We start from the raw sequence: 25,555 nt of genomic DNA on the forward strand, positions 1-25,555 counted from the left end.
TAACGGCACTTCATTTATTACAGGGCTAAATGCTCATTATTGTAAAGAATGAATTTATAACCTCAGCAGAGTTAAGTTTATACATGGTTGATTTCTTACAAAGGTAGAAAGTCCTTGTTTTCTTGTCAAGCTTTGACTTACAAAACTTTCGTTTTCTTTTAGGTTGGTGTGTGTGTGCATTTAAGAGAATGTTGAGCAACTAGATGGGGGAGAAGGGATATAGAATTTGAAATGTGGAACAAGGGAAAACACATTTCAGAAATTGTAAAAAAACACACAAAATCCAAAACACTGAGGGGGTGTCATGGAAGGCCTTAACAGAGAAGACCCACACCATAAGCACCTGTGTTTATGTGCTTCCTGCAGGGGCTAGAAAGACTGGATTTTCCTAACGGAAGGAGTATGAATCTGGAAATTCTTAAACTAAAATTGGTGTAATTTCATGCTGCAAAGAGGCACTTTGCTTATGCAATTGAAATAAAAAATAAAGTGCCTACCTGGGTGTTTCTAGGGTAATTGTAGGCAAATGAGAGTAATTAGAAGCCTCTGCAGTCTGTAATTAAAAGCTAGGACGTAAGGTACTCTGATAAAAGATCCCTGGATGTTCGGGAGAGTCATACAGAAAGGACACCAATCCTTTTCGGAGGTTTTTACTTCCCTAAGGCCAAAGTCCCCGTTCTATGAACACATTATTTTGAAAAGCAGAGTTTGGTCCTCACAGATCTAGCCCCTAAATACACATTTGGGACAATGAGTGTGGGAAAGAGGGAGAGGCAATGTTTTAGTATCAGTTATACTTGGAAAATGACATTTAAATAGAATGGAGGCTTACATGGGGGCAAGCTGAGAAATTCAGTTGTCCCCCCTTATCTGTGGGGTACACATTTCAAGAACCCGAGTGGATGCCTGAAACCAAATCCTATATATATATGTTATGTTTTTTTTTCCTATACACACATATCTTTTCACTTAAAGGAAGCACTTTACAGCTTCTCTTTGGCATATCCAAATCGCCAACGTCACTACTCTTGCGCGTTGGGGCCATTATTAAGTAAAATAAGGATTACTTGAACACAAGCACTGCTATATCATGGCAGTTGATCTGATAACTGAGATGGGCAGGTAGCATATACTGAGTGGATACGCTGGACAAACGGATGATTCATGTTCTGAGTGGGACGGAGTGGATGGTTTGTGATTTTATCACACTACTCAAAACAGCATGAAATTTTAAACTTACGAATTGTTTGTTTCTGGAATTTTCCATTTAATATTTTCAGATGGCAATTAACCATGGTAACTGAAATCGCAGAAAGCGAAACCACAGATGGGGGGGGGGGGCAACTGTACTTTCAGTTGAAGCAACAGGAAAAATTAAGGCCTTTTTCTTAACTTTTGGGGACTTTTAAACGCTTACTTTTTCATGCCCCATGGCCAGACCCTTTGTTTAGATCAGGCTAATTGGGCATGGGAGAAAGGGTGAAGGCGAAGGAGGCAAAGGGAATGCAATGGGGAAGGGAGGGAGCAGGAAAGTCCACTTTGCTGAATAAAGAATATTTCATATGATAAGTCTGCCATATTCTCCCCCCAATCATTTGATTGAAAAGCAAAAATACTACTTTTAAAAACACAGTTCATTCCTAATTTGCCATGACGATATGTAATACAGAAAAAATAAGGCTACCTATCAACATAAGCATTTCCAGGGTGAATCTTTGGCAAAAATGTAACCGGCAACAATTCATTCAACCGGGTTCCAAAATCATGGCCCTGAAATTTCCAAAGTCTTAACTCAGAAAGGTTTTCTTGTATCTTCTTATAGTTAGGCATTCAGAGGTCCAAGTTGGTTCTAGAAGCTTTGGTAGAAACAGGCTGAAGGTAGAAATGAATACAAAATACTTTGTCTTTAGGCTAATTTGGTATGGATTTGTAAGGCCCGGGTACACTGGCAAATTAGTAAATTCCTTAAAATAATACCAGTGACTGTAAGCCACACAGGTAGAATAGCCCATTCAGTAAAAGAGGTTAGTACTGCATTCCCATGTTTTGTAAAAGACATTGAGTAAGGCCACCAGGACAGGAACCAAGCGTCTCTTGTGGTTTTCCCCGACGATTTCCCATCAGCCGCACGTTCAAGGGAGGGGGAGATGCAGGACCGTCTTTGACTTGGCTGACCCCGCTCCGCATTCCCTAGGGTGCGCAGGGTGGACGCTGTGGCTGCAGGGAGGGCGTGGCAGTGGGCTGGCTAGTGGCTGTGCGTGGAGGCTCAGGGTGCAGAAGAAGCCCCTGGGTGCAGGGTCCCGCCCTCCTCAGGGCCTTGAGCTTGGTCGCAGAGGCTGGCTGCCCTTCTGGCCCTTAAGTGGGGTGGAGGTGGGTCTCACTCCACCTCAGATAATCGAGCAGCAGCGGTGACACCCGGAGCAGCGTTTCTTTTTCTTGGGGTGGAAAATGGTGAAGATGGCTTCATCAAACACCGCCTTGAGACCTTTCTGAGTCAGGGCCGAGCATTCCAGGTAGCACTGTGCTCCGATCTTAAACACACAAGAGAGAAAGGCATGAGAGGAGAGACAGAAAGGCACCGTGGGGTCAGCCCTCCGCCCAGCCAAGGGCTGTTGCAGCTGGTTCCTCAAACAGCCTGGGCGGTGGTTTGGATGTTTGTTTGTTTGTTAATCCTCACGCGAGGATATGTTTCCATTGATTTTTGGAGAGAGTGGGAGGGGGAGAGACAGAGAGAAACATCTCTGTGAGAGAGACACATCACATTGATTGGTTGCCTCCTGCACACACCCCAACTAGGGAAGGGTTATTAAGCCTGCAACCCACATACATGCCCTTGAACATGCCCTTGACTGGAATCGAACCCTGGACCTTTCAGGCCAACACTCTATCCACTGAGCCAAGCCAGCTCGGGAGGTTGTTTTGTTTTCTTTTGCATTTCACTTGGCCTCTGCTATTCTGATTTTTTGTATGTTTATATTTTTTACTTTCTACCATTAACAATAAATGGTTATGAATCACTTTTGGTAAGCAATGCATTCTGAAAGTCATCCATAACCATTTATTCCTTGTATAAAGTTATGAAAATAGAGGATTGTATTATGGTCTCAATATATTTTGTGAACAACAGGTGTGAGCATCCTCTCATTTGTACCCCGAATGTATAAATTGGGTACAAGTGAAATATATTTATCGCCTTCTGTACATGGTAAGGCAAAGTGTCAACTTGATTGATAAAACATGAGAAGAGAATGGGTATATGGTTTTACAGGTCATTCTTGAATACAATGCACTTCTGGTAAGGTATCTCTCAGCAAGGTAATATCCAATTGATATTATTATTTGGTTTTAAGATACTTTAAAAAGCATGTTTTTAAGCAGTTAAAAAATCCAAAGCATGAAGAAATAAAAATCATAAAATGCACTTATTGACAAGGACAACCTCCTTGTCAGTAGATAGTCTATGCATATTTACAGATAAAATAGTTTGTGCTTGCTGAGAGCTTTATTTCAAAGCTTTTAATGATTTCACACTATGGTATATTTGATAATCACAAAATCCCTGTGAGAAATATAAAAACTCAGGCCAGAATTATAGATTGTCATTAGAAAAACTGCAGGGCAAAGCAGACCATGTTTTGCTGTCAACTTCATGCGATAATTCATGAGAGAGCGACCTGAAGTTTTAAGTTCTCACAAAGTCAGTATGAGCCAACAGTTTGATGTGGGCCTTTTAATATTAAGGACATATAGAGAAATGCTTCTATAATATGCTTCATATTACAAGAATAACTGAAGAATTAAAGCAGGTTTAGAAGAGGGTAGCTGAATGGTGAGCTCCTAGAAACCAAAGCAGATAAATGACTCAACCAGGGTAGCAAAACCATATGTCTATTAGGGCCAGTATCTTATGCCAATGAGAAAGCAGGGCTGGTGCCAGGCGATAGGGAGTGGTGGGGATTGTGGCGTGCTGTGAAGTGCACACCACCTCTAGAGTTGGCGGTATTACTCAGCTTCGGGCAATGTTGCCATGCAGGAATGTTGGTTTACTGTTGCCCAGCTTTGTATTTTTCAAGAGGAGTTGGACATGTGGATTTTTAGTTAATGTTTACCAATTTTCAAAATGCTCTGTGGGCCAAGCAAAACACTGATGTGGGATATCTTTGGCAGCAGCCAGCCAGTTTGTAATGTGTGGACCAAAGAAATTTATGGCTTAGCTTAGAACAGAGTGGGAACAGCTCCAGAAAGTAACATGAATTATTTAAGGACATCCAAACAGAAAGCGAAAGAACTAGACCCAGGATCTGGGTCTCTTTTCTGTGTGTTCTTTGTCTTGTTCCAGGACAGAAACTGTGACCCTTATCACTCAGCCAGAAGCTGGTCAAGTAGACAATCAAAGAAGTGAGGTTGTGCACTCAGTCGAAAGCCCACAGACATAAAACTAAGCATGAAATAAAATTGTTCTGATTGGGTTCAGATATTATGCACTTTTTTGGGGGGTGTAAAAAATGGTTACTGTCTGAGCCAAAGGAGAATACCCAAAGAAAAGATATTGGATCTTGAAGCTCGATTTTATGGCTTTCATTTGACCATGGCTTGACCTTTGAATTAGAACATAACTTTTGTTTTTTAATAATGAAAAACAGTTTCAAGAGAGGGATAAAAGGTAGAGAAATTTTCTTAACAATGCCATGAAATGTCATTTATCACATTTTGGGATTGTGTCCAGTGCTCGATATAAACACCTGTGAAAAGCACACTACCCTAGTGAACGTGTCAACCGAATGACTGCTTGAAGTGTGCTAGCTCTTGTCAGTCATCCTGAAAAAATGCCCAGAAAGAGCCATGGGGCCATTCTCTCTGGAATACCTCCTCACTAATGATCACGAGCCTCAGCAGACTCTGGAAATTACAGGAGAGCTGGGCTGAGCTCGGCTCACACATGGGGTTCTGGGCTGTCGGTCCTACAAGATGGGCCAGGACACTCTCTCCTTCTCCCCCCATGGTGTGGCTGAGTGTGTCACAATTTGCCTTTTGATGGTGCAGGAGGAGCCCAAACTTGTCTTTTCCAATTCAGACATTTCTGAAGATAATGAAATAGTAGATCAAGGAATTACTGTGTCACTGGTTACTGTAACATTATTTTGTACTCATGTATCCAGGAAGAGTAGCAAGCAGATTATGGGTGTGATTTGGGAACCGTGTGTGAGAAACAGAACCCAGTTATGAGGTGAGTACTGTTAACCACGTATCAAGTGCTGTGAGGGTCAGAGGGAAGAACGCATCCTGGTGCAGGGAAAAGGCACAGCCATGTGATAGGGATTGCTAGCAAACAACCCCCCCCCCCCCCCCCACTAAAACAAAGCACACCATTTGCACCCTCAAAGATGCAAATGGAATCTGTCTCAAGGAAATATTGCTTTTCTTTTATAAAAAATATTTTTATTGGTTTTCAGAGAGAAAGGAAGAGAGAGGGAGAAAGAGAAACTTGGATGTGAGAATGAAACACCTGTCAGCTGCCTCCTGCATGACCCCTACTTGTGATCGAGCCCACAACCTGGGCATGTGCCCTGACTGGGAATCGAACCAGCAACCTTTTGGTGCACAGGACGATGCCCAACTAACGAGCCACACTGGCCAGGGCAAATATTGCTTCTCTACAGCAGCTATGGCCTCTGCTTCTTGGAGCAAAGTGACCTACACAGACACGTATTTAGAACCAACCTATAAGAGCTCAGGATTTGCAGACCCTTGTTAGATACACATGCTAGCAATCTGGAACATGCCTCACCAAGAGGATTTCTTTTCAGGAAAATAAAAGAGATTTAGGAATGTAAACTGAGCGAACACTTCTCTAATTGCTCTGTCTCTCTCTCTCTCTCTCTCTCTCTCTCTCAAAGCTTAATATGCAAATTGTCTCCTTGGAGTTCAACTGAGAGACCAGGAGTTTGATCACTCGCTATGATGTGCACTGACCACCAGGGGGCAGTGCAGAATGAAGGAAGGCCTCGGCCAGCAGCCTGCAGCCAGGGAAGGGAGGCCCCAGCTGGCAGCCAGAAGGCCCTGATTGGCCCTGGTCACCGGCCAGGCCTAGGGACCCTACCCGTGCACGAATTTCATGCACCGGGCCTTCAGTAACTTTATAAGCTGGGACATTTATCAGAGGTGTGCAGAACGTACAAGTATCTGATAAGAAGAAATTGAAAAGAAATAAACAAACCCACAATGACTAATCAAGCAGAAGAAAACTTAGTCCTCTTTCCAGGCTGCCTTGCTGAGGTGCAACAGGGTACAGAATAAGGGTGTGACTGGAAGGAAGAGAGGCAAAGAGGTTTTTCCAGCTGTAGACATGTCTGAGAGGGCACACAGATTCAATAACAACTATAGTTTGCTGAGCCAGACCTTGTGTTAAATTAGCTAATTTAATCGTCCACAAGAACCTTATGAAGTAAATCTATCACCATCCTCATTTGCAGCTCATTTGATGCCCAGAGAGGTTAGGGAACCTTCATCAGCCCTCAAAACTGAGACAATGATGGAGGTTTGAATTTGTTTGTTTCCAGAGCCAGAGTCTTACGCTGTGTCTAGCCAGCGTACAGATGTGGCTGAAAGAGCAAAAGTAATGAACAAATAGAGAAGGAAAGGAAAAAGTAAGGCATTTCCTATAAATGGAGAGGAGAGGTTAGTGGAATAAACAGAGTAAGCTGAAATCTAAAAAAACGGCTAATAGCAGGGAGGTTCTTTATTTCTTATTTAAGAATTAGAAATGATACACAGAGAGGGCAACTTGAGAGCCAAGAAAGGGAAAAAGAACCGAATGGCTTGTGTGAGAAAATCCATCTCCACAAATCAGTATTATCATCAAATTGCTGAAAGAGGAAAAGCGTTCGTAAGCTCAATGAATCTGCTATTGATTTCTTTAAGACTATACAGAGGAGATTACCAACTCAAGGGCAGATAATGTGAGTGCATTCCTTGAGTCTGTAGGTAATATGGAGTGGTGGGGATTGTGGCAAACTGAAGACTCACATCTTGTCTAAAACACTGTTTAAAACTTGTAGTTGATCTGAAAATGCTGGCTACTTAGGACAGACCTGATTTTTTTAGAAGCCAGAAATGTGTACATTTATGTAAAGTTTTCAAATTGTTCAACATTGGCCACTAAATCACATTAAAAGTATCTGTGTGGACTGATCAAAAGATTTATAGGTGAAATTTGGCCCATCACTTGCCAATGTGCTCCTTAGGCTTTAAAGCAGTGGTTCTCAACCTTCCTAATGCCGCGACCCTTTAATACAGTTCCTCATGTTGTGGTGACCCCCAACCATAAAATTATTTTCGTTGCTACTTCATAACTGTAATTTTCCTACTGTTATGAATCGTAATGTAAATATCTGATATGCAGGATGTATTTTCATTGTTACAAATTGAACATAATTAAAGCATAGTGATTAATCACAAAACAATATATAATTATATTAGAGGCCCGGTGCACAAAAATTTGTGCACTCGGGGCGGGGGAGGGGGAGTGGGGGGTTCCTCAGCCCGGCCTGTGTCCTCTCGCAGTCTGGGACCCCTCAGGAGATAACGACCTGCTGGCTTAGGCCTGCTCCTGGGTGGCAGAGGGCAGGCCCAATCCCTAGGTGCAGCCCCTGGTCGGGCTCAGAGCAGGGCTGATTGGGGAGTTGGGGCGCCACCCCCTGTCATGCACAAAGCAGGGAGGATTGGGAGGTTGCAATGCCACCCTCAGTCACGCTCAGGGTGGGGCCGATTGGGGGGTGGGGGAACCGCCCCCTGTCACACTCAAGGCAGGGTCAATGGGGAGGTTGCGGTGCCACCCCCTGTCACGCACAGAGCAGGGCCAATCAGGGGGTTGGGGCGCTGCCCCCTGTCACGCACAGAGCAGGGCCCATCAGGGGGGTTTGGGCTCCGTACCCTGTCACGCACAGAGCAGGGCCAATCAGGGGGTTGGGGCGCTGCCCCCTGTCACGCACAGAGTAGGGCCGATAGGGGAGTTAGGGCACCGCCCCCTGTCACCCACAGAGCAGGGCCGATCAGGGGGTTGGGGCACTGCCACTGTCACACTCAGGGCAGGGCCGATGGGGAGGTTATGGCTCTACCCCGTCACACACAGAGCAGGGCCCCTGGGGGGGGGGCGGTTGGGGTGCCGCCCTCTATCACCCACAGAGCAGGGCTGATCAGGGGGTTGGGGCGCTGCACCCTGTCACACATAGAGCAGGGCCGATCAGGGGGTTGGGGCACCGCCCCCTGTCACACACAGAGCCGCGGGGCGATCAGGGGGTTTGGTCGCTGACCCCTGTCATGCTGATCAGGGTGCTGGGAGGCATATTACCCTTTTACTATATAGGATAGAGGCCTGGTGCACGGGTGGGGGCCGGCTGGTTTGCCCTGAAGGGTGTCCTGGATCAGGGTGGGGGTCCCCACTGGGGTGCCTGGCCAGTCTGGAAGAGGGGATGATGGCTGTTTGCAGCTGGTCACACACCCTTCAGGGTGGGGGTCCCCACTGGGGTGCCTGGCCAGTCTGGAAGAGGGGACGAGGGCTGCTTTCAGGCTGGAGATTGACTGAAGCTCCCAACCGCTCCTTTTTTTTCTCTTTTTTAAATTTTATTCTGGGCCAACTTTAGCTCTGGCTCTAGCTCTGAGGTTTCAATGACAACAGGAGAAAGAGGACATGGTTGGTATATAAAACCAATCATGGAGGGTAGCAGTGACTTTTGCCATCAGGGGGAGAGTAGTGAAGCCTACAGTTGATGATCATGGCTGAACATCGATTACAGGATTTTTGCAGCAATTTTGCTGCTTTAACCCCTCTCCCGCCCCCAGTGCCTATTATTAACCCAGCAAGAAACAGTGCTGAAACAAAGAGTAAGAACAACAATATATAGGCACAAGGTGAAGAAAATGGCAGGAAAGGAGGTAAAGAGGCCAAAGACAGAAAAAGGAAAAATGGTAAGTGTTTTCGTAAGAAATACCTTCGGAAGACTGAGCTTAGAAAATCATTTTTAGGTTGTATCAGGCAGAATTGGGAAAGAGACACACAGAGAATTATAATCTTAGAGCTAAAGTGTGGCAAAGCTCCTGGCACATATTGGGTATTCAGTCAATTATTGTTGAATATATCTGGCAATGTGGGCATACACAAATGAGCAAGGAATGGGAAAAGTAGGCTGAAGATGAAAAAATGCAGTGATGGAAAGAAGAGGGAGGATCAAACAAGTATAGGGATAACAATGAATATTTATTATAAATTGACAGGAAGTACTTATGTAAATGTGATTGACTTTGGAGTGTAAAAAATTATAAATATATATGATGCAAAGATGTCTTTAAAAATGAAATGCTATTTGAGAGCAAAAAGAGATGATAGATGAAAAATGCTTTGGAAAGTGAAAAGTACTGAACAAAAGGAATTGGATATGAAAAGTCTCAACTTGCAAAGTGTTTTAAGGTCTGGGGAGAATATGCACATTAAATATGGGCCTTAAGTCTGGCTGGTGCTGTTCAGTGGTTGAGCGTTGACCCAGGAATCAAGAGATTGTGGTTTGATTCCCGGTCATGGCACATGCCCGGGTTGCAGGCTCAATCACTGGAAGGGGGCATGCAGGCAGTAGCCAATCAATGATGTTTCTCTCATCGATGTTTCTATCTCTCTATCCCGCTCCCTTCCTCTCTCTCTCTAAAAAAAAATCAATAAAAACATATTTTTTAAAAATATGGGCCTTCAGCATATAAAAAGAAGCCCTGAATCTAAGGATTTCTTTTCAGATTAGGGGAGGGGAAAAGGAACGTTATGGTTAAAGCCCACTTTCATATCTCAGCTCTGCCACCTTCTAGTGGTGTGGCTTTAACTACTCTGGGTCCCAGTTTTCTCTAGGAAAGTGGAGATAATAATATACACACGTCAGGGGGTTGCTGTGAGGATTAATGAAGACAAGGCATGTAAAGCATGGGCACCAGGCCTAGCACACTGCACACACTCCATAAATGCCAGATGTTATTATAAACTGCTTGACAGGAAAGTGAGGGAGCAGAAAAACTTAAAGCATCACTATAATTACATGAATTGTGATGAAACAAGTTAAGCTCTTGTTTGGTTTTCTTCTAAATTGGATCTTGTAAGCTAAACATTATTTTCTCTGTATCTGGGAGCAGATTTGTATGGAACCACAAAATACCCCAAAGAGCCAAAGCAATTCTTAGAAAAAAGAACGAAGCTGGAGGTATCACACTACCTGACTCCAAAATTATATTACAGAGCTACGATAATTAAACAGCATGGTATTGGCAGAAAAACAGACACACAGACCAATGGAACAGAATTGAGAGCTCAGAAATAAAACCACATGCATATGGGCAAATAATTTTTGACAAAGGAGCCAAAAACACACAATGGAGAAAAGAAAGTCTCTTCAATAAAAGGTGCCTAGAAAATTGGAAAGCCAAATGCAAAAGAAAGAAACTATTATAGTTTGTCTCCATGTACAAAAATTAATTCAAAATGGAACAAAGACCTAAATATAAGATCTGAAACAATAAATTACATAGAAGAAAACATAGGTACTAAACTTTGGACCTTGGTCATAGGGAACGTTTTATGAATTTGACCCCAAAGACAGGAGAAGTAAAGGCAAAAGTAAATGAATGGACTATATTAATCTAAAATGCTTCTGCACTGAAAAAGAAACCACCAGTAAAATAAAAAGGCAACCAACTGAATCAGAGAGGTTATTTGCAAACAACAGCTTCAACAAGAGGTTAATATCCAAAATATATAAAGAACTCATACAACTTAACACCAAACAAACAATCCAATTTAAAAGAATGGGCAGAGGACATGAATAGACACTTCTCCCAAGAAGACATACAAATGGCCAACAGATTTATGAAAAGGTATTCAATTTCAGTAGCTATTAGGGAAATGCAAATCAAAAGTACAATGAGAACCACCTCACACCTGCTAGAATGGCCATTAGCAACAAGATAGGTAATAACAAGTGTTGGAGAGGTAGTGGAGAAAAAGGAACCCTCATTCACTGCTGGTGGGAATGTGGACTGGTACAACACTATGGAAATCCTGGCAGTTCCTAAAAAAATTAGGAATAGGGTTACCATATGACCAACAATCCTGCTTCTGGGTATCTATCAAAAAAACCTCAAAAACAGTTATTTGCAAAGATATATGCATCCCAATGTTAACTGCAACATTATTCATGGTGGTCAAGACATGGAGAAAACCAAAGTGTTCTTCGATAGAGGATTGGATAAAGAAGATGTGGTATCTATACTAATAAAAGGATAATATGCTAATTAGACCAGATAGACCAGACATCTTCCGGTCATCCACTCCTCCTTCTGGACAAAGCCACAGTGGCAGGGGCCGAGGCAGAGGTTGTTAGGGGTGATCAGGCCAGCAGGGGAGCAGTTAGGGGCGATCAGGCCAGCAGGGGAGGGTGGTTAGGGGCGATTATGCCAGCAGGCAGAGGCAGTTAGGGGTGATCAGGCTGGCAGGCAGAGGTGGTTAGGGGGAATCAGGCCAGCAGAGAGAGGCAATTAGGGGCGATCAGGCAGGCAAGCAGAGGGGTTAGGGGTGATCAGGCAGGCAGGCAGGTGAGCGGTTAGGAGCCAGCGGTCCCGGATTGAGAGAGGGATGTTCGACTGCCGGTTTAGGCCTGATCCCTGCAGGCAGTCGGACATCCCCTGAGAGGTCCTGGATTGGAGAGGGTACAGGCCAGGCTGAGGGACACCCCCTGTGCATAAATTTCATGCACTGGGCCTCCAATCTATAATAATAAAAGCATAATATGCTAATTAGACCAGATGTCCTTCTGGATGACCTTCTGGACAAAGCCAGGGCTGTGAGGGAAGCCTGGGTCCCGGGTGCCAGAGGGAAGCTGGTGCTGGCAGCCAGAGGAAGGAAGGCCTACTCCTGTATGAATTTCGTGCATTGGGCCTCTAATATATACATAATGGTGTACTACTCAGCCATAAGAAAAGGTGGAATTCTGCCATTTGTGAAAACATGGATGGATCTTGAGAATATTATGCTAAGTGAAATGTCAGAAAGAAAAAGCTAAGAACCATATGATTTCACTCATATGTGGGATATGAAACTCATAGACACACACAAGAGTATGGTGGTTACCAGAGGGAAGGGGTAGGGGATAGTAAAGGGTAAAGGGGCCAAGTATATAAAAGAAGCCCCAAACCTAAGGGTTTGTTTTCAGATTAGAGGAGGGGGAAGAGGAACGTGGTGGTTAAAGCCCACTTTCATATCTCAGCTCTGCCACCTTCTAGTGGTGTGGCTTTAACTACTCTGGGTCCCAGTTTTCTCTAGGAAAGTGGAGATAATAATATACACACGTCAGGGGGTTGCTGTGAGGATTAATGAAGACAAGGCATGTAAAGCATTGGCACCAGGCCTAGCACACTGCACACACTCCATAAATGCCAGATGTTATTATAAACTGCTTGACAGGAAAGTGAGGGAGCAGAGAAACTTAAAGCATCTCTATAATTACATGAATTGTGATGAAACAAGTTAAACTCTTGCTTGATTTTCTTCTAAATTGGATTTTGTAAGCTAAACATGATTCTCTCTATATCTGAGAGCAGTTGCTAGGAGAAGCTGGCAAAAGGCAATAAAGTGGTGAACTCAGCCATTGTTCCTAAAATAAGTATGAAATGAGATGGGAGGCTCTGGAACGACTTCTTTTCAGAGGGAAAAAACAACTTCCCAAATGAGAAGTCAGGCTAGGAAGCTGATGATGGCGGGAGACAGGCCTAAAGCAAGGGATACAGAAACTGCGCTCCTTGAAAAAAAACCCTGCTGGTGCTGAGCCTCGGGGACCTTGTTGTGAAAAATGTGTAGCTGGGAATCACATACAAACATTTGTGGAGGCATATATTTACGCACCTTCGTAAGATCATTTAAGCTGGATGTTTGAGGAAAAGGTAGAAGAACCTATAGACATATCTACCCATTTTACAGGAGGGAAAATAAATGGTTGGAGGAGAGTTTACACAATGGTCAGGTGCGCAGGTGTGACGGCCGCAGAGCTGGAATAGAATTGTTGGTGTTATTATCAGTTGTGTAAATCAAACTTGTTTGTCTTCCTAAGACTCTGTTCCCTCACCTGTAAGATGGGACAAACCCTATCTGCTTGGAAGAGTTATCATGAGGCTGAAATGAGACAGCTTGTGAAGTGCAGAGTATATACTAACAACTGCGAGAGAGGCTCACACTGGTAGTTGACATTACCATCCACAGAAGTAGGAAGCGTTCAGTCCCTCAAGTATTTGTGAGATATTCTCATGTATCACACCCATAAAAACAGAGGTTATTGAATTGATTTCTATTCAAGTGTATCGTGATTAGTTTTGGTGCCTATAAGAAAGTTTTAATAAGAGGAATGCATATGCTTTTGTTAATGAAGCATTTGTAGTTAATTTATTCTTGATCAGTTTAAAAGGGTAGCTCCTACTTCTGCTTGGGGCATGCGTTTTTCAGGGTTACTTTCTTTAGAAAGTAAAAGAAATTTCTGAAATCACTGGCCTGGGTTGATGGATTTGTGGCTAAATGAATGAAGGGTGGATTCAGTTTATGAAAAATGATTTATAATCCTTTTGCCTAGTTTAGTGTCTGTTTTTGCACACATCTCAGTGGTAATCGGGAGACAAAGATTTGGTGTCTGGCAAATACTTTTTAAAGTATTCCCCCCGCCCCCCCCCCCTCCCCCAACTCCCCAAATCACTATCATGTTAAGAGTGAAGAAAGGTCTGAGAAGACAATTCCAGCTGTGAGCGAATTGCTGTTATCTGCAGCTTGGATTCTCCAACTAGTTACCTTTTGGTCTCTTTTACTCCACTAGATGCTGTTTGTGACACCAGCCAGCCTCTCTAAGTGGCTGTGCATTATGTGGTGAGAAATACTGAACAAACATAACCCTGCCAGATGCTTTACCTAAGTCTCTCCCAAGAAAACCACAAAATGCCTTTTATGGGGCCATTTAAATGAGTTACACCGATAATAAGCAGTGAGATTTACAAATACATATCTAATGACTCTCTTTATTCATACTAAACATGGCAAATGGATATTCTAGAGGTTGCTAAATCACACGCTAAGTGCCTCAGCTGTTTGAAATTCACCAAGTTTCTTTCCTTAATGAAAAACAGATAATGCTGGCTGACAAGAACGCCAACCAAATGGTCCCTTCTGGCCTGACTGGAACGGAGGGGAGAATATGAAGCCGAGCGGAGGTTCTGAACACAGTGCACTTTAAGCGCAAAAGCCTACGAAGCGTGTGCCTCCCAAAGCGTACACCAAACTCTTCTCGGCGTGCACGTAAAATTAAATTCAAACCCGACCCTACCGCCTTGGCAAGCTTCACGCCGTGCTCGTAGGTGAGAGGTTTCTCCTTCATATACAGCAAACGGGCCAAGGTTTTGGGGTCATCACGGAGATCAATCTGGCAAAAAACACACACATGTGATAAACTCATTCTTCTTCTCAGGCACGACCAGGTATTTTAAACTGTGACATAATAGATATCTCCCCTCCCCCCTTGACGTCTATGAAGTTGATGAATTTTCTCTAAGGAAGCACACATACTAGCCCATATTAGGTCTAAACAGTACAGCGACTTCCTTGACAATGTACGCATCAGGCTTTCCTTGTCCTCTCCCCTTCAAAGCAGCTACCCCGGGGGCTGAGGGCTTTCTCCCACGATTTGGTGGCGGTCTCAGATGTTTTCGAAATTTTCTATTTATTTCTAGAGCATTTTGATAACTGATCGGTCTCATTACCTTACAGTGATGCTTAGTTGATCCCACACTATATTATTCATTTTTAATAGTTTATTTCCTGGCAAAAGAGATATATGTTGGCTTTTTTAACCCAAATCTTCCCCCTCACAGGGATGAGGGTTTGCCCACTGTGAGGACATTCTAACAAATACGCTGCGGGCTCCGAAGGAAAGTCCCAAGGAGAAATTTCCAAAGGGTTTGTTTGCTCAAGGAATAAGCATTCATCTTTTCAAAGGCAAAATGACTCTGAAAGTAGCATGTATGTTTGGTTGGGTTTTATAATTTAATTAAATATTTTAGTTGCTGTGAAATCTCACTGTGTAAGAGAACCCATGCATACATGGATGGGTGTGGATGTGGGCCCATGCCCTTCAGTATTTTTCCTTTCTGTGTCTTTGGGCTAGTACTTTGGGTTTAACACAAAGAACAAAATCTATTTAAAACTATAAAAAGTTGAAACAATATTTAACACCCTTGTGCAATTACTGTTGGAAATCCAAGCAGCGGAACTTCATTAGCTTTCAAAACACTTTAAAGGCGTTCACAGTCGCAGTTTTGTTTATCTGGAATATCTGCCTTCACTTTGTCCTAAGATCTGGAAGACTCAGGGGCTCACAGGTAAGAGAGAAGAGTGAATCTGTTTGCAGGAGTGTCACCAAGGCTTTCCTGTCATAATATGACCGTTCTGATTGCTGGGGTTACTTTGAGATTCACACCTATTTTGTGACTTTCGAACAATCATGGAATTTAGATGATATAAAAAATATCAGCTGATAAGTATAATTAACATCCCCTCTTCAGTCTTTTGGCTCAGGGCTGGAGAAGGGTGCCAATTTCAAAAATTACTTGGTTATCTCTATATATAAAAGGCTAAGTGACCAACAGTCCGACTGTCCAACCGGCAGACTGGTTGGTACATATGACATGCACTGGCAATACTATATAATAAAAGTAATATGCTAAGTGTCTGACCATTTGTTCAACCATTCGACCAGTCGCTATGATGCACACTGACCACCAGGGGGCAGACGCTCTGACTGGTAGGTTAGTTTGCTGCTGGGGTCCGGCCCATTGGGACTGGGTGAGACAGGCCTGACATGCCCTGGAACCCTCCCTTGGTCCCTCCCCAGCTCTGATTGGCCCAGATAAGGGAGAGACCGGCCAGACATGCCCTGGAGCCAATCTCCTTCGGTCCCTCCCCAGCCTCTAAAATATTTTTCTAATTAATTTCCTTTCAATGTGCATGAATCCATGCACTGGGCCTCTAGTTTAAGAATAAAAAGCCAAGTGATTCATTTTTAAAGGTCACATTAAAATGTCCTGTTTCACATTAAATAGCTCTATTCTTTTCAACTATGGCTAAATAATTATGCAGACCGTAAGAACAGCTGTTTGCAGGATTGATCTCTCTGAGATCCTCTTCTATAGTGTTTGGTAGAAAAAGGATGTTCAAGAGATCCCCAAAGGGCCTTCCCTTTTTTGCTACCCTCTCACCCGCCCACCCGCCCAACCCGCCCTGCCATCGCCGCCTTTTATTTAACCTGGGTCCCGATGAGGACGTAAGGCACATGAGGCATGCAGTCCTTCAGCTCCGGGACCCATTCCTCCTGGACATTGTGGTAAGAGGCAGGATTTACGACCGAGAAGCAGATCAAAAACACATCCGTGTTGGGGTAGGAGAGAGGCCTCAGCTGGTTGTAGTCCTCCTGTGGGAAGAGCAGAGAGGTTGTACAGCCTGGTGAGGGGGGTCCCATTTGATGCAGTGGAATCCTGACACAGGCAAGATTCCACAGACCCCGTTCCTTCCTCTGCCCCGGAATCTGGTGCTTGCTTATGTTACTAGAAATAAAGGAGCCATCAGTTAGGAGACACCTTTTTGTTGTGTGTGGAGATGATAAATTGCTCCCTTTTAAGATGAACTTTAAAAAAATATTTTTAACAGCTTTAGTGAGATCATTTACATACCATAAAGTTCACCCCATTTAATGCACATACTTCAATAAGGATTATTGCAATTCTGTCACATTGGAACTGTGTTGTACTGAATATGTTTTTAAATTAGTGGGCCATTGGCCAAGGCACAGAAATTCTCTCCTTATACAATTTTTAAAAGTTGCATTTAAATTTAACTTAGAAAAGCTAACTAAAATGCAAAACAAAGAGTTGAAGAATTATGTTGTGTGAAGGTTTAGAGCTCAGAATTTGGGATTTGTTTCTAAGTTTACCTACCACCATAGGGTGGCCTAATAAATAAAATGCCAGTTTAACTGTTTTCTCCCCAGAGACTTTTCCGACCAGAATATGCTAAGAACGCTCCTTTCCAGGCCATAACCTACAACTGTTTATGACACCTGCCCTTTTCACGTATTCCTCACACCTGGGGTGTCATAAACAGAGCAGGACCTTGCTGATTTTTTCCTCACGCCCCACTTGTACTCTGTCCATGGCAAATATTCCATAAATGCTGTTGACTGATTAGATGACACTGGTCTTCAGTGACCTGCAAATGAACACATGGCTTTTCCATGGGTCACTTACTGCAATAGAATCATCTGGGGAGTTTTAAGACCATCTTGATGCCCTGTTAGCCAACTACCTCCCCTTACCCACTCTCCTACCCTGGGACAAATTAAATCAGAATACCCGGCTTGCATATCTGGGCATTCGGACTTCCTTGGTCTGGAGTTGAGAACAGTTATTTACATCATCATCATCATCATCATCATCATCATCTTCACCATCAAATATATATCAAGGACTCATTCCTAAGGGCATTGTTTCAAGCACTTACATGCATTATCCTGTTGAGTCCTCACCACTGGAATGATGGTACCATCACTGTCCACATTTCATAGAAGAGGAAGTTAAGGTTAAGAGAAGTTCAGCAACTGACAAATGTCACAGAACTATTAAATATCAGGATGGGATATTTAGCCTGAATCCAACTCTAGCTCTTAATCGTGACCACATTATTTGTTTCAGAATTTTAAGTGGCAGATTAAACATTTTCTTGAAAATTCAGTTACCTGGGAATCTTAATATAGACTCATGCTTTACCCAGGGAGCTAAGAAACTTAAGAGACCACAGGGTATATATAGTTATCTATTTCATGGCCTGCATCTATTAGAAAATACCACCAGATGGCAGCAAACACTGTATTTTTAAAACCTCAAAGCCAAAAAACAAAACACAACTGGGAGGAATGTCACAGCTAGATGAGGTAGGAGCAAATAACTGGTAGTCAGAAAGGATCATGTTTATTTGACTTTCTACCCAGAAGCTATCAAATGAGTCCCTCCAACTGAGGGGCTTCTGACCGTGTCCTTCATTGGACCTTATCCTGCTCTGTATTCTGATCTCTCTTCCGTGGACATGTTAGTCTTGCTGGGTTACTCCCTTTAAAAAAAAGTATTAAGTGCCTCCTGAACATCTGTCACTGTGAAGGATGCTATACGAACTATAGAAAGTGAGTAAGAATTGTCAATCCAGTCGGGGGAAAGAAATGAAAATATGGGAAACAACTCAATTTATGTGGAAGTGAGACGGGTGAAGTATCTCTTGTTCTTTATTAGCTCCATGATCATAGAATAATGAGAATCTTGATTTGACTGAATGATTTGACAGTCAGTACCGTGGCTCCCAAAAGCATGGTCCCTGACCAGCACCATTGGCATCACTTGGGAGCGTGGTAGGCATGTCCACGCCAGGCCCCGCCCAGCCCTCCTGGAGCTGAGGCTCTGGGGGAGGGGGGGCTGCACCCTCGGTGTCTCTGTGTGCCCTCCAGGTGACTCTGTGGCATCGCGTTTCAGAAACACGGGTTACCATGCTTCCCTTTCCCCTCAGCCAATTTTGTAGTTTAGGAAACGCAGGCCTAGATAGATGATCTAAGTGACTGTATTGGGACTAGAGAGCAAACATACCTTTAAAGAAGCCTCACACCTGGGCCGCCTGGGCTCTTTCAGCCCCCATTTGCCACTGGCCAGAGCTGTGAAATGTGGCAGGGGCTGGGGGTTCATAACAGGGACTCCTGGGGACTGAGAGCGGGGCAGTGGGAGGTCGAGGGATGTGAATGTGTACCAGCTGATAACTTAAGTGACTTTTATTTGTGACGGAGCACATTGTGAGCCTAGATTGGAGGTTGAGATGGTGTAAAGGGCTGAGAGGAGTGGATAAAGAGTCTCTAGCTGGTATTTGAAATTGAGAGTGGAAGACCAGTGCTTGAGTGCTTCTTGAAGGGACAGTGTTTTAATCTAAAAGAACAACTCAAATGGGGCTTTGGAGGGTTAAAGTGGACAAAGAGGCTGGGGTGAGGGTTGGGGTGGGAAATCGGGGGGGGGGGGTGTTATGGAGGGATTTGGAGCAAGGTAGGCTTTGTACTTCCCGCCTAACTTCACCCCAAAGGCAGGGGAGTGTTTGGTTTGAAGGCACACCTGGTGTTCTGGGAGGACTGTGGGTGACTATTAGAAAAGTTCAGGGACCAGCTTAGCATCAAATGGTGCAGGTGGTGAGTGAGACCATCAGACCAGCCCTCCTCAGACTTTATACACATTTGAATCCCCCGGGACCTTGTTAAAGTGCAGATTCTTATTCTGCAGCAGGTCTGGGATGAAGCCCAAGAGTTTGCATTTCTAACCACTTTCCAGGTCACGCTGACCCTGCTGGTCCAGGGACCACACTTGGAGTGGCAAGGACAGTGCATCGCACATTCCTTCCGCCTCTCTTATCCCCCAGTCAATTGGAAGTAGGAGTCTGCCTCCAGGTCTCCTTGGGTTTAGGACATTTATCCCAGATTTTCAGCACAAGTCTCATTTTCATATTACCCCATAAACACACTCATAGCTGTCAGGCTTGGCTTGGAAAATCTGGGCAACATACCTAGGGCGGAAGTGTGGCACAGCGCTTAAGAGCGTGGGCTAGGGAGGCACATTCTCTGGGTTCAAATCTCACCCCTCCAGTGACTACTGTTGTAACCTTGGGTAAGTTCTCTCTGCCTCAGTTTCTTCATCTATAAAATGGTTGGTAATAGTGTTGGCCTCATAGGACTCTGATGGGTATAAAATGTGTTAATATTTGTAGACCACTGAGAACAGAGCCCTGAATGGAGTAAGTTCTTTAGTAGTCAGGAGTCCATCCTCCATCCCGTGCCAATGATCACTGCAGTGTCCTTATCCTCATTGGATAGCAGCGCTGAATCTGAAGTGAGCTTCTTCTAAACTGAGTAGTAAGAAGACCCAAATGTTTACATGCTCTGGTCGAAACTCTGATTCAATGTCCCTACAGATTCATTTTTCAAAATTTGGGGGGAAGATCGTGTCCTAAGGTTACTTGTCATGTGGGGAAACTGCCATCTAACCCCCAATTTGCACATTTCTAAAACCACAGTAAGATGCGTGTGATTAAGAAAGGGTGGGTTACTCATTGAGGAAAAACAGTTATTTTGAGGTTTTAGGCAAACTTTCCATGGAGGATTGATGCCAGGTTCTGTGCTCCAGATGGCCCCACTGGGTGAGCCAACAGCGAAGGGGAAGACTGACGTCCTTCCAAGTAGACCCTGGGTTGCCATTAATGAACCCCAGCTGTACTTGGCACCCCCGCCTCCCCCCTGTTTCATGTCTCTTCAGCCCATTGGGGAAAGGGGGCTTTAGAAATCAGGACTGGTGCAGGCCTGGCTGAGGCGTGCAGCTGATGACCTTCCTGCTCCCACATGCCCATGGTCACTGGTGACAGATAAGCTGCCGTGGGCTGCAGTTTCTCAGTGACACGCCCATTCTGTGCTTGCCCACGTGCCAATCCTGTGGGGCTTGCATCAGGGAACTCTGGGATGTACCCTGCTGAGAACCAGACTCCTGACACCAAAAGATTCTTGTTCTTCCCTGGAAGCGCCACCAACAGCCACTTTTGCAGATGTTGCCTTTGAGATATGTCCACCCTGGAGTTTGGTCCGAGAGGCCTCAATCTGAGCAGCGCTTTGCCCATATGTAAGCCAGGGCCTACTCAGAGAAGGTGGAAAGATGTCTTAGTACCATGGCTGGCTCCACTCTAGGTGGTGGGAGGACGCTGGGCGCAGAGCCATGACCTGGGAAAGACCCCTCTCCTAGCTTGGCAGTCCTCAGCCTGCGAAGGGCCAGGCGTTGCTCCAGCGTCCCCACCCCAGCATCCTGCTCTCCATTGGCCTCTCACGATGCACTCTAAACAACAGGCCTGCAAGCACGTCATGGAAAAGTCGGCTCTCGGATTCTTTGAAGCTGAGCCAAAGGCCTGAACTCTAGAGATCCCTTTCAGGGAGATGCTCAGAAATACACTCCTCGGGGCATGTGCCGGGCAGGATGAGGCGGCAAGCCCTCGAGGGATCTGGCTCACAGGCCTGGCCTTATTGCCTCCCCAGTGTGAGCTGAGGGGTAACATGCAGTCACCCTGAGAAACAGCCCTCATTTCATTGTCTAACCCAGTGATTTTCAACTGGTGTGCCGCAAGTATTTTTAAAACATGCAATACCTGACTAGTTAGGGGCACCGACACTTTCCCCTTAGATTGTCAAATAAAAAAGTGACAAAAGCCAACACAATAGCCGTCCAGTGTAGCTGAATCAAAATTACACCTATTTTTTGTCAGATTGGCAAAAAGTGTAATATAGTCTTTGGTGTGCCCCAGAATTCTGGTAATTAGTTTATGAGATGAAAAGGGCTGAAAATCTCTGGCCTAATCTAATGTTTGGAATTCTAACCGATGAAGCAGAGTTCTGAAGACTGTTTGTGAAAGACTCTACTCCAAGTCCAAATATTAGTTTGTTTCAGGCTTTGGGGAGAGAGCTAATGTCTAACAGCAGCTGCCATGTGCTGGCAGTGTATGTGTGTGACTTCATTATGAACTGTCTTTATAAAGCACGTGCTTGGCTGGCTTGTCAAGGGCTGGGTTAAGGTCTTAGTTGTGCCCAAGGCCAACAAAGTGCGGCCAAGTGGTGGAAACCAGGTCAAAAGATTTGTTCAGGGGTAACTTTGAGGGTAGAAATAATGAGTTCCTATCAATTTACCTTTCAGAACACGTGCTTTTTGAGGCTGGTTTCATCAACTCTGACCCAGAGTTAGCTCAAGCAAAGATGCGGGACACTGCTTCTTGGTTTATTCATGAAATAGAATTATGCACAGCAAACCATCTTGCTGGGAACTCTATAGCCGGGTTCAGCGACTTATTTCCTTTTTGTGGTTCAAAAAGGAATCAAGTTTGAGATCACGGCTCTTTCTTACTAGCAACTCTGGCCAAATGAGTATTTTTGAGTTTGTTATAGATGTTCCTTAGCCACATGACTGCAGCAACATTACTAGAATGTAACTGAGGAGGTGACTACTCTATCTGAGGCAGGGAGTGGAAATTTTGGGACAATGTTTCTAAATTAAATTTGTTATAAAGACTGATTGGCAGAGTCATAGAACCATGGGAATCAACTCAGGTAATATTTTTCACCACCTCTTCCTAACGCTAGGGACCATGCCTCAACCACCAAGGACTTCTAGAGGAGTGCTTCTTGAATTTTAATGTGCACATGAATCACCTGGGGATCTTTTAAAAATAAATTTTAGGATGTGGTAGGTGGAGGTGGGGCCTGAGATCTGCATTCCTAAAGGGTCACTTGTGACACAGATGCTGCCGGTCGTTGGACCATATTGTGAGTGACAAGGATGGTGTGCAGACCAGTAGCAGTGTCACCAGGGAACGTGTGAGAAATGCAAATTCTTGAGCTCTACTTGTAGAATAAGAAACTGGGGCTGGGGCCCAGTGGCTGGTTTTTGTGTGATTGTGATGCCCGTTCAAGTTTGAGAACTGGTCTACAGAATGAACTACCTGTCATCCTTAGTGTAACAAATTTCAACATTTAATAATCCTTTACTGCTGAAAGGTTTCCCTTAGGTCTAGCTTCAAATCATTTTGCTTAATTACTCTATTTCTTTTAGCCTTTCTTGGAGTCATCTTTTTTATTTTTAATCCTCACCTGATATTTTCCATTGATTTTCAAAAAGAGGAAGGGAGAGAGAGCAGAACATTAATTGGTTGCCTCCTGCACACACCCCTGTTGGGATCAAACCCACAGCCTAGATCACTGATGGCGAACTTATGACACGCGTGTCAAAGGTGACACACGAACTCATTTTTTGGTTGATTTTTCTTTGTTAAATGGCATTTAAATATATAAAATAAATATCAAAAATATAAGTCTTTGTTCTACTATGGTTGCAAATATCAAAAAATTTCTATATGTGACACGGCACCAGAGTTAAGTTAGGGTTTTTCAAAATGTTGACACGCCGAGCTCAAAAGGTTCACCATCACTGGCCTAGCTCGTTGCAAATGCAAATGCCCTGATTGGAAATAGATCCCACAGCCCTTGTGATGCACGGGATGATGCCCAACCAACTGAACCACCGGGCCAGGGCTCTTGGAATCATCTTTTAAAGTTCCTAACCATAGAATTTGAGGCCTAGAGGAAAATGTAAGACATGTTCTGATTCTTTTTCCTCGTGTTTTATGTTCCCCTATGAGCCTTGTCTACCTCCGAGCTTTCAAAGTAGCTGCTGGAAAACATTAAAGTGAAAGTTAAGTTGAAGAAATACCTAAAACCATTTGTTGTTATATTTTATCCGTGCTCATCACTTTCCCTGGTGTCAGAGGTTTAGGTCATTCTGCTTTCTTCAATTTGGTGTTTAAAGATATTTTTGCACTGCCTTAGAGCTTCAACTCCTATACTAGTATTGTCTAAATTTTTTTTCTATAAAGGACAGAGCAGTGGGAAAGAAGAATTGAACTCCACACAAGCTTTTAAACCATTTTATTGAATTTGAAATTAAATAGAGGCCTGGGGAGGTTGTTCTGGGGACAATTAACGCACAGAAGCTAACAATTGCATGGACTTCTATACAAGAGGGAGGGCATAAGGGGCACAGAGCACTTTTTAGAAGGCACGGGAAACAAAGGTTTCAGAGTCAGGCAATAATTCTTGCTGTACAGAACTTTTCAAACTGGATTTAATATCTATAAAATATGACTATAGGGGAGAAGGCTGTAAACTCCTCTTTCTTTGAGGCTGTGAGTCCCTGATGAAGGGGGACACCCCAATGATTATGTGATTGTGTTTGGCAACTCCAGACCAAAGAGCAGCGTACCCTTCTTGCTGGAATGCTTTCTGGTGGAGGAGTAGCCAAGTATGAGCTGCACTGAGGCCCCTGTATTTAGCTCAGAGGAGACAAACCAATTTTCCCATATTGGGCATCTGGGGGTATCCTGTCCTAGTTCTGTGTCTCGGTATTACTGTGAGTTTCCACTTCCTGAGAGTAGCTGGCCCAAATAGCCATCTGCTGATGAGTGGAAATTGGATGCTCTTAGAAGCCTTGAGTCTGGAGCTAGATTTTCTAGGTTCCTCACTTCCTAGACCTGCCCAACATTAGCCTTTGATGTCCCACAGACATTTATACAGTGGTCCTTGCAAATGCATACAGAAATCCCAAATAAAATTCCATTTACTATTTTTTTTTCTAGTATAGAGCTTTCAAGTTGAGCAGAAAGACATATATCCAGATAATTGGGGGCGGGAGGGGGAGGAGACAAATGTATTAGTATAACTATAAATAACAATTACCGGGAAACTCACAGTGGGAAAGAGTATGGTCAGATGTTCACTCCAAAGGACTTAAGATGTAAAACTAAACAACCCACTGATTTTGACCTTAATAAATGACCCAAGACATATGGTAACAAAAGCTCTATCATAGAAATTGGCCCACAGCTATCAATTGCTTAACCACTTCCTCTCCAACCCATGAATTTATAACCTTAGAAACTTTTCATAATGAAGTATAGGGTGTTAGGAAAGAAAGTGATGGTGGCATTTTCACCAAGTAGAGCAGTGGTTCTCAACCTTCCTAATGCCGTGACCCTTTAATACAGTTCCTCGTGTTGTGGTGACCCCCAATTTCATTGTTACAAATTGAACATAATTAAAGCATAGTGATTAATCACAAAAACAATATGTAATTATATATGTGTTTTCCGATGGTCTTAGGCGACCCCTGTGAAAGGGTCGTTCGACCCCCAAAGGGGTCGTGACCCACAGGTTGAAAACCGCTGAAGTAGAGCATGTGCTAACTGATTAAGTTTTGAGAGTTCTAGTTCATTGCTTTACGTTAATGGTTGGCCAGGTTTTCCAACTTGAAGAAACATATCTGACAGAGTGAGAATATTTCAAAACTCTTAGAGAATTGAGAGTCAACTTCTAGTTATTCAGTTATTCACTTTTGGAAAACATCTAGTTCTGGCTTTTCTTTTTCCCAACACTTACTCTATCTTCTTCCTACCCCTCACTCACTATCCCCTATCTCATTCTGAACCTTTTCACAGCTCATTAGGCAATTCAAATAAAGGGTGGGCAAAGAATATAATGCAAAAATATAATGGGTGAAACTCAAATTTGAAATTGACTTGGTAATCCTAGATCTGGAATTGGTATGGGTAGGAAGAACTTGAGAGTCTTGGCCAAATACATTCTTTTGGTTATTGTTAGTCATCAATCAATGAATGAATTATTATTTGCCTATTAACATCTTGAATCATGAATGGTTTGGTTTTTTGTAATTATGAATATTTTTAAGATATTAAGAATATGCTTTGGTTGTCATTTAGGTAGATAATAAATTTGCCCCCAATGATCAGAAGAGGTAATATCTATTGAATGAACCAATATAA

At 43.7% G+C, this 25,555-nt stretch overlaps 1 protein-coding gene across 1 annotated transcript in view; it reads right to left on the minus strand.

Annotated features, from left to right (window-relative positions):
- Positions 1 to 25,555, minus strand: part of RHOJ (ras homolog family member J) — an 84,703-nt gene continuing 59,148 nt past the window's right edge. The window contains exons 3-5 of the mRNA XM_070418740.1: positions 16,365 to 16,529; positions 14,391 to 14,486; positions 1 to 2,531 (exon numbers count right to left, since the gene is read on the minus strand). Coding sequence (XP_070274841.1) covers positions 2,388 to 2,531; positions 14,391 to 14,486; positions 16,365 to 16,529 — 405 coding nt within the window. The 3' untranslated portion in view covers positions 1 to 2,387. The remainder of the gene's footprint in view (positions 2,532 to 14,390; positions 14,487 to 16,364; positions 16,530 to 25,555) is intronic.

This window comes from Myotis yumanensis, unplaced genomic scaffold (assembly GCF_028538775.1).
Source record: "Myotis yumanensis isolate MYYU_CA2020_CCGP unplaced genomic scaffold, mMyoYum1.0.hap1 SCAF_1, whole genome shotgun sequence".
NCBI lineage: Eukaryota > Metazoa > Chordata > Mammalia > Chiroptera > Vespertilionidae > Myotis > Myotis yumanensis.